At 30.2% G+C, this 10,467-nt stretch overlaps 1 protein-coding gene across 1 annotated transcript; it reads left to right on the forward strand.

The window, feature by feature from the left end:
* Nucleotides 1-3,783: 3,783 nt before the first annotated feature.
* On the forward strand, nt 3,784-5,228 carry LOC131048324 (RING-H2 finger protein ATL2). Its single transcript, XM_057982238.1, has one exon. It carries the CDS (start codon nt 4,150-4,152, stop codon nt 4,798-4,800), a length of 651 nt encoding a protein of 216 aa, XP_057838221.1. The 5' UTR covers nt 3,784-4,149; the 3' UTR covers nt 4,801-5,228.
* The last annotated feature ends 5,239 nt before the right edge of the window (nt 5,229-10,467 follow it).

Genomic DNA, 10,467 nt, shown 5'->3' on the forward strand with positions numbered 1-10,467 from the left:
GAAAATTTTGATATATAAGCATCAAATTATTTTAGTTAGTATGACAAATGAACTAAATTAACACATTTCAATGCTTATAATTCTAATGGTAATGTAACCATATTAGTATTTAAATTTGTTGAAGAAATCTTTTGTGATCAAAATGGACTTTATTACTACAATACTCATAAATGAATACAAAATATCACTCTATTTTAGTTGTTATGGGAAAATTCATAAATATGTTGCTAACTATTTGATCATCACCACCTTCATTGTCAAAGATTCATAAATATATTGCTAACATTTCTTATATATTAAATTGGCAAAATCTTCATGTAGAAGATGGAAAAATAACCCTTAAGTAAATTCAAATTTTGTACTGGTATGAGATTGTGAAATTTACTAAATTTAAGTTTAGATGATTATTTTTGTAGAAGTTACTATGAATATATTATGATACATAGTTGATATTATTATATCTATTAATGATATAAACTTGCTTGTCATATTAAAAAAAGGGATGTATAATGTTAATGGTTAATTATCATTGCATACATTTTATTAAAAGAATTATTATTAATTTAATTAAATAGATATAATCGTAGTAATTTGATAGTATTAAAAGTTTGACAATTGTAATATTATTATTCTTTGATTTATATTCTTAATAATTATTATAAATTGGTCTAAAAAAGAATGGAATTTAAATATTTAGTTTGTCTTGAATGGATTTAAACTTGCTTTTGAACTTAAAAATTTGAATAAATTGATATCAAATATTAATTTATATATTTTTTTAAGTTCAAACAATAACTACTAAGAAAAATGAAAGTAACAATGATTTTATTTTTATTAAGTTAAAACAATTATTATCATGAAGATTAAAGTAGCATTCATCTTATTCATAATAATTTAAAAGTTCTATTCTAGTACATTATTCACGTGGTTATATTATATACTTCTAATCATTTTATAAAATGTTGAAATTAGATCAAGCCTTGATTTATAACATTGTGTTGTTGTAAAGGTTATGTCATATTGTTTTATTTCTTGGAAGAAAAATTTTAAATTCTTGAAAGTATTTCATTTGTAATTCTAATGAAAACAAGTTTACTGAGCACTTGACCTAGATATAATAATAAATTTAACAAGTTAAGCAAGTTATTCTTAACAATGATAATTTCAGCTAATTATATCATTGTCTCTTAACTAATGATGTGATTATATAATTATAGAACAAGCATTACTTTCAGTTATTTATAACAAATTAAACAAGAAAAAATTAACTGAATACATTTAATCAATGATTTAAGAATTAAGAATATGAATTGATAAAAAGTGATCTAGAATAGAATGAAGATATATAATGATTAATCAAACATTAATTGTCATACTAGCACGACTCAATGAATCATCGCGCAGTTTAAAAAGATTATATATCTAAGAGTTCGAAAACTTAATCCACTTACATTTTCTAGCAATTATATAATTCACTTAAATTGCAAAATGATCTATTAGAATATTAAACTAATATAGCTAAAGTGTAAGTAATCAAAATACATCTTTACCTCAAAGTAAAACACTCCCATCCAATTAAACATACATTAATATAAAAAATTAAACTCTATTTTAAATGAACATAATACTTTAATAAATTAATATTATAGTTCTACTCATACATAATCTTATTTATCATTTTTTAAATATTTTTTATTTCTTATTGTTTTGACTTCAATCTTCTTTATTTCTTTTAGACATGTAGGACAAGGTCTTTGTGATAACCATGAGTTAGGTGTTAAATGTATTTTGCTTTCCTTTTCATCTAATTTATAGGATTTTCAATGGGTGGATTCTTTTTGTATTTTGCTTTCCTTTTCACCTAATTTATAGGATTTTCAATGGGTGGATTCTTTTTGTATTTTGCTTTCCTTTTCACCTAATGTATTGGATTTCTAATGGATCAATTTTTCAACAATGTCTATTATTTGGTTAAACCATGTTGAATCATGTGATAAAAAAAATTATAAGGATAATTGGTATTTATGTAATCTATTTTTATTAAAAAATTAATTAATTTAAATCTTGATTGAATTTAATTTTACACATTTTAAAAGTTCAAAGTTAGTTTATAAATTTTCTATTTTTAATATATGTTTAATTTAAGGTTGGATTTAAATTTGGCTTAGATTCATAGCTTCAAATTTGTGCACTTTAAGATATTGTATAAAAAACATAAATCATAAAATTGTTTGAGACATTATAAGAAAGAAAAGAAGTTATGTCAGGTTTTTGCATTACATCATCATAAGATCAATGTCTACATCGATGAGGACAAATTTGACATCTTGCATAGTTTCTTAAAATATCTTCAAACTTGTGCAAAGCCATTGAATTAGTTCAACAATTTGATTATGACAAAAAAAAAGGGGGAGTGAGTCATCTACCATTTCTAACATAATAAACTCTACCAACATCTATTAGTGCCACCATGTTCATATATCAAAGACAAAAACATTATAAAGAAATACAAACATAATGTTTTTAAAATATATCAAAGACAAACACATTTTAAAGAAATACAAACATAATATTTCTAAAATATATCAAAGACAAACACGTTCTAAAGAAATACAAACACGATATTGCTTCAGTCCATGTCAGTGAATTTGAACACTTTTGGTCAAAATTTGGTGGTGCCTAATCAAGTTTGTTTCAATATGTTGCTACCAAAATAAGTCATATTTTTTACCAAAAGCATTAAATTTACATTTAAAAGAGATCAAATAATGTTTAAAAAACACTTGATGATGGCTAATCAAGTTTGATCCAATATGTCGTTACCAAAATTTGTAGGTGCAAAGATTAAATAAACAACTACAAAGACAACCCAAAACAAATCACAATGAAATTCACGATCTATCAAGAAAAGTCTAATACAATTATTTTTTCCTTTGACGAGGGATCTTCATCCACAAAGTCATATTAGCTACCCGATATGAGAGCATGAGCCTTAGGTCGAAACTTCTTCGACTAAGAATCAATTTTTTTTCTTTGATGAGGGATCTTCATCCACAAAGTCGTTTTAGCTACCCGATATGAGAGCACGAGCCTTAGGTTGAAACTTCTTCTAGTAATATCCAAGGATTGAGGGGTATTCATTCTACCAAATTGAAACTTCTTTGACTAAGAACCAAGGATTAAAGGGTATTCATTTTGTCAAATTTCCCCAAGGGACGATCTTGACCTTATCCTTAATGATGTCAAAGTCGTGGACTCAACAAGACTTGATTCCACGGTAGGTTCGCTAAGAACCATTCAACTTCACCAATAGACCAAATACCCATTGATGTCAAATACAAATATGATTGTTAGACTCATAAATAAAACATAAATCATATGGAACAAAATATTCCCTTATATGTTAAAACTAAGCACCTTAATGTTATCTTAATTTCAACTCTTATTTATAAAGATGTCTATATAATATTATCATGTCATTTCAGGGCATATGTCTAGATACATACTTATGATTCCTCACATACATTAATTTAACCCTAGAAGGATCTAAACAAATCCACAAATGCATTGTTAAGGCCATGCTTGCTACCATGATAGGTATGTATAAGAGATCAGATTGACCTTTTTGCACCAGCTCTATAACATATAAACCCTAGCAAATCCCATTGACCTTTTGTACAACATAGGTGATGAAATCAACCAAAACGGGAATATAATAACTAGAAATATTTGATTGTTTGAGCACTTAGTCTATATCAGTTGCGGAACATAGCAGTGGCAGTACAAAGGTTTAGGTAAAGCTAGGTGGCTATGGCGAAGAAAGTAAGAGCTAATTTGTGTGAGGTAAGGATTAGGTGTAGTTTAACACAAGAAAAATAATTGGAGCTCTATCTTGGGAGATGGGACTGACCTCACCTGACCATTACCAAAACCAAAGTGGGTAAAAACCCACCAATAGATTAGCCTGATTTGACGGCTGACCTGGTTTATTAGTGGGAATCTTTTGAGCGTCTGAATTCGGGCATGGAGCAAGAAATAATTTCCAAAGCTGGAAGTCAATCTCACCCAGATTTTGGGGCGCTGTTAATAGATGTATGTGGGGAATCATAGAAAAAGAGAGAGACAGACAGAAAGATAGACAAAGACAACATGAAGGGGAAAGGACCAGGCTATGAGATCAATGGAGAAATCATGATTCTTGCTGTGGCTCTTCTTGCCTGTGCTGTTTTCTTCACATTCTGCCTCCATTTCTATGCCAAATGGTTCTGGAGACACTCTGCTGCACTTACTCTGAATGCTGCTCTGGGTTCTTCAAGGAGGAGGAGATTCACTTTTGCAGAAACGGAGGAAGAAGATTATGGAATTAGTGAGAACGTAGGGCTTGAGAAGTCTGTCATAGATGCCCTGCCTCTGTTTGTTTATAGATTGCAGAGTGGGTATGAAGGCCTGGATTGTGCTGTTTGTTTATGTGGGTTTGAAGAGAATGACAAGGGCAGGCTTCTGCCCAATTGTAAGCACACTTTCCATGTGGATTGCATTGAAATGTGGTTTATTTCTCATTCTACCTGTCCTCTGTGTAGGACCAAGGTCCAGCCAGAACAGGGGTTTTCTGCTGTGGAGATCAGTGAGGATGTGGGTTCTCATTCAGAAGAGGGAGGAACAAGTTCTGATTCTGCTAAAGTCCCTGTGACCCGGATTTGTTCTCTGAGGAGGTTGCTTGGGCGAGAGAATAAGGTTTTTCCTTCTTTTAGCGATGCAGCCCCTGATGTTGAAGAGGGAGGAGGATTAGTGCAGGGGTAGAAGTTAGAACTAGATTTAGAACAGTTTTAGCCTCATTCTTCCAATGTTTTCTGCTACATTGTAACTTAGGTATGGCAGAGATCAAAGAATTTAAGCCTTTTCTGATCAGGTGAAATCATGGCTTTCTGCTACATTGCAATTTAGGTATGGCAGAGATCAAGTATACTGTGTGGGAAATCAGGAGAAGAAGAGAATTTAAGCCTTTTCTGCTCAGGTGAAATCATGGTTTTCTGCTACATTGTAATCTAGGTATGGCAGAGATCAAGTATACTGTATTGGGAAATCAGGAAAAGTAGAGAATTTAAGGTGAAATCATGAGTTTCTTGTGAATATTATCAATATGCCTGGATGATGTATTCTTGTTTGAACACTGAACTGAACTTCCTTTGCAGCTTACCCATTACAATGGAACTTAACTGTTTAGCTGATGGATGGAATTCGTATGTGGGTTGCTAGTGCTACTGTTTCTCTGTTTATGCACATCTATATGTACAACTTTCATAATTCAGGAACTTTCAATCTTGTAGGGCCTCTGTGTTGGGAGTTTTTATTTTATTTTTCTCTGTGCATGCTTAATAACAAACAATATACTGGCTGTTTAAACTGTTTTTCCATCTTTTAATCATTTAAAATCTCCAAATTTGATAGATTCCAATGTGTATTTACAATAATGACAAATAGTTGATAGTAATTATATAAAGCGAGTTAATCAATTTGTGACATTTGTTGATTATAGATTCTAAACATTGTTTCATGTTTTTTTTGTATTGAGTGAAGATTTTGATAAAGATAAAATGGGATTGAAAAGGTGTGGACCCTTTCAATTTAAATCATAATTAAATTATTTTATTGAAATAGTTGTATTGATTTAAGTTCTATTTAAACATAAATAGTTGGTGAGTTGTTTGTTAATTTAAAAGTCAAAAGAAGTTTTGATTTCTGAATTAATAAACAACTAATGTATTGTTTAAGCAGTTCTTCAAACTCTTGATTTCTATTATGCTATGCATTTGTCTTACCAGCTTACACGCACATGTGTACGATATATTCAAAGTATTGATTTATTTTATTTTGACTGTTAGCCAGATTTATGACAAACCTGATGTTTAAGCTTTTCACAACCAGACAAAGGTAGAGAGCATAATAAGAATGGAACAACATATCAATAAAGATCATTCTTCATTGCAAAGCTCACGCATAAATAGTTGATCTTCATGTTAACAAACAATTTACTCGATATTTAAGTTGTTCCTCAAACTCCCGACCTTGAATCCACTATGCACACTTGTCTTACCAACTTACATGTACATGTGCATAATGTATTGAGATTGCTAGCTTATTTTATTTTCCCTAATTAAATTTACAACACACTAAATGTTTAAGCTCTTCTCAACCAAACAAAGGTCAAGAGTAGAATAAAAACTATAACAATAAGGAACTATTCTTTATTACAAAACTCTCACAGAAACAACTGATATAATATGAATTGAACAATATATCAATAATGAACTATTTCTCATTATGAAAATCTCATATAAACAACTGACATGATATGAGCTGAACAATTCATCAATAATGAGCTACTCTTTGTAACAAAACTCTCACATAAACAAATGACACGATACCAACTGAACAATATATCATCAAAAAACTATTCTTATTACGAAACTCTTGTGTAAACAACTGATCGACATGATAACATATCGACAACATAAAAAGATTTGATCCTACAACCTCTAGATATCAATCAAAACACTATTACTAATTCTACTGTACATAAATACACAACCATGAATAACTGTGACACGATACCAACTGAACAATATATCATCAAAAAACTATTCTTATTACGAAACTCCTGTGTAAACGACTGACCGACATGATAACATATCGACAATATAAAAAGATTTGATCCTACAACCTCTAGATATCAATCAAAACACTATTACTAATTCTGCTGTACATAAATACACAACCATGAATAACTTTCAATCAATTTTATTTCAACCAATATCAAAATTAAACACTGGTTAAAGTTTACCCATTACAAAACAATGTCTCATGATATATAATAACTTGCAATATCCAGACCACAAGTTTTATGCTGAAATGTTGGAAACCACTATGAGGCAATGATAACAAGTATTTTGGTGTATTTGGATGAGTGTCAAGCAATTCCAACTCCCATTCAATCAAAATATTATTATTTGCCAATACATCCAATCACTCTTCCGTAGTATACGACACTAATTTCAATCCACTTTAACAAATCCCTCGATTTGTCTGATAGGACAGAGACCAAGCTAGTCATCTGTTATGGGAAAGCAAAAAGAAGGTGCTTAGGAGACTGGATATAGGGTCTTTATCACCAATGCCAAATTGCAGTACAATAATAAGCATTTCAATGAATAGAAAAAGAAACTTTGACCTCTTTTTCATCCTCCATAATCATCATAATGCCCCTCACTAGTGGGACCATTGTGCTTAAATTACTTTTGACTACATTACTTCATTGTCTCCTTGAGGTGAAAGAAGAGATAGGATGCTTCTAACACAAGACATTCCATTAATTTCTCACTATAAATAGCTTTTAAATTTTCTTTCAATTACACATTCTATTTTGTGCTGATATAATTATGATATTAGCATATTTATCTTTAAGTCAATTATATTATGTTGAATAAATATGTACTTTATTAAAAGTTTCTTTTGTATATTAGAAATCTCTTCAATTAAGTTGTTATAAGTAGGGGACCCATTCTATCAAAGATACCATTCAAATCATGTAAAACTATTAAGATTAAAGGGATTAATTTGAAAAGCTCGTTTTGACTAAGCTACATGTTATGTAAAGCATACACCTATATCAAAAGTCTCTTTCATGTATCAAAAGTCTTCCTTGGCTAAGTTGCAATATGTTAAGTAGACTCACATCTATACCAAAAGTCTTCTTTGGAGAAGTTGCAACATGTTAAGTAAGTATAAACCTATGCTAAATGTCTCTTTCTTATATCAAAAGTCTCCTTTGCCTAATTTGCAACATGTTAAGTAAGTGTACACCTATTCCAAAAGTCTCTTTCATATACCCAAAATTTCTTTTGGCATACATGTCACAATTAAGGGATCCATTCTGTCAAAGTCACACTATGCCACCATGACTCGGGTATTCATACAAAAAGTCTCCTTTAGCTAAGCTACCATGATTAGGGAGATCATTCCATCGGTCATGCTAAGCTACCATAATTAGAAAGATATATTCCTTTGAAATCACATAGGGATCAAGCATAGCTCTCATTGTACTTTTAAGATTTTGTATCTTAGTGGATGTTGTGACATTATATTATCATCACACTTGGACTACACTGTCTTTGTAAACAAGAATCTTTTTATGGAAGATGACGTATATGAAGTGTAGAGTATTTAATTTATTTAGCTAATGATGTTTTATTTCTTTTTCAATGATAATTTAAGACTACTTTTTAAGGGTTTGGTGTAATTTTTGTTAGATTTAAATATTATTGTATTAAAAATATTTTTTTATGTTACTAATAATTATAAGATAGAATGATTCATTTAAATAAAAATATTTCTAAGCATTCATTAGTAAGAAAGGAATGGCAAAATTTCACACTAATGATTATAATTATATTTCTATTTTTCTACAAAATATTTAATAATATTTATGTGTTGAATCATTAGACTCAAACAAATTATCATTAGTACAAAATAACTATTCATAAAATCACGTGAAAATGACTTCAAAATCCTAATCATAAAAAATGAATATGAACTTCCCAAATTATTATAAGATAAACTCTTACTTGTCATCAAAATCCTTGATTTTCCTTCTAATATATTATAGTAACACCAACCAACTCAAAAAAATTGACCATGAAATTTACCTAAACATATTTATCATATGTATAAAGCATCTTTTTACAGGGCATGACATAATAAAGTGGATATGCCAATAAAGGTTTCCTAAGAAAAACCTTTCACTTTCTTATAAATGACATAAAGCTGATATAACTTTATTATGAATGGCATAAAACCGATACAAAACAAGAAATGTATGATTTTTCCTAGGTGGTTTTTAATGTATTTGAGCACTCATTTATTAGCACAAATCCATGAGCACTAGGTACAACAAGTTTAAGTTGTATGTTTATGTGCATATGCTACACTTAGAAATAATATATTTTTCCAATTCAGAGAGCTTATCATGTTTTTTTCATTTATAATAAAGAAATTATTATTAGATTGAATATATTTTTAAATATTTCATTTTTAATATATAGGAAGGTTTTTATCTCATTCATAAAGAGATTTTTTCTATTTAATAGAAACTACTAAATGATATTGTGTTATAATATAGTTTTTTAAGACATAAAAATCATATTTTTTAAAAACCTTTTATCAACATTTCTTATTAAATTTTATATTAACAAAAGAGAAATAGTATAGTGAACAAGGATAGGGTGGTAGAAGAAACACTCACAAAGTTTAACCCAAAACAAAATATTAGGGGCCAAGCCCACAACAAACTTAAGCAGCCAGAGCTATGCTAGGTAAGGGAGGGGGATCTTGATCATCAAGCTTCCCCCAAACATCTTCGAGGGTAGTATCAATGAGCTCCCATCCACTGAGAGTGACTGTGTCATCTTTATTCTCTTCAAAAGGTCATTGAGCATGAATTGAAGAAATCGTGAGCCACAAACAAGAAAAGTTGTTAGTGTTTTACCAACCAAAATATGGCCTAAGAGATGGCAAACAGGAAGGCTTAGACCATCTTCCATGGGTAGAAAAATCATTGGAAGTCTAAAGTAAGAGGCCACGAGAATGAGAATCACGATCTTCATGGCTTCCATGATCGTGCCTTATTGAATGGCTACATCATTATCGACATCCTTGAGGAGAAATGGAGTTAGAAGGAACTCAGGGAAAAGTATAGGGGACATTACCCTAGTGGTCCAACAACTTTTGGAGATGGGTAACTTCAAGTGCAATTCTATTTTGTGTGGATATAATTATGTTATATACGTATTAGCATATTTATCTTTAAGTCGATTATATCGTGTTGAATTAATATTTACTTTATTAAAAGTTTCTTTTGTATATTAAAAATCTCTATCAATTAAGTTTTTATAAGTAGGGGACCCATCCTATCAAAGTCATGTTAAGCTACTATGGCTAAGGGGATTCATTCCAAAAGGTTTGTTTTGGCTAAGCTACATGTCAAGTAAGCATACACCTATAACCAAAAGTCTCTTTCATGTATCAAAAGTCTTCCTTGGCTAAGTTGCAATATGTTAAGTAAATGCTCATCTATAACTTGGACACGAATAGGAACACACTCATTTGTTAGATGAACCACATATGGTTTTTGGGATTACCACTAACCTTTTCAAGATCTATGAACTACATTACACTAGTGTTTTTGTTCATTAATTTTTTTTACACTAGGAGGTTATATCAAGAAATAACACATGCATGAATAGAAATTGTCATCGTTGTTGATTGTGCCACTTGATCCCCAACCAGGGATAACTTTAAGAAACCCCCCTCCCAAGGCAACTGTGTAAAATCCTGGCGAATCAGACATTATTTTCGGGGGGAAATTTTCATATCGATGGCGAAATTTTTTTTTTAAATGAGGAAAAAATTATT

This window comes from Cryptomeria japonica, chromosome 3, assembly GCF_030272615.1.
Source record: "Cryptomeria japonica chromosome 3, Sugi_1.0, whole genome shotgun sequence".
Lineage (NCBI taxonomy): Eukaryota > Viridiplantae > Streptophyta > Pinopsida > Cupressales > Cupressaceae > Cryptomeria > Cryptomeria japonica.

Bases quoted from the DNA above. Each gene is read 5' to 3' on its own strand.
- LOC131048324 (XM_057982238.1), top strand. From the start codon at position 4,150: ATGAAGGGGAAAGGACCAGGCTATGAGATCAATGGAGAAATCATGATT.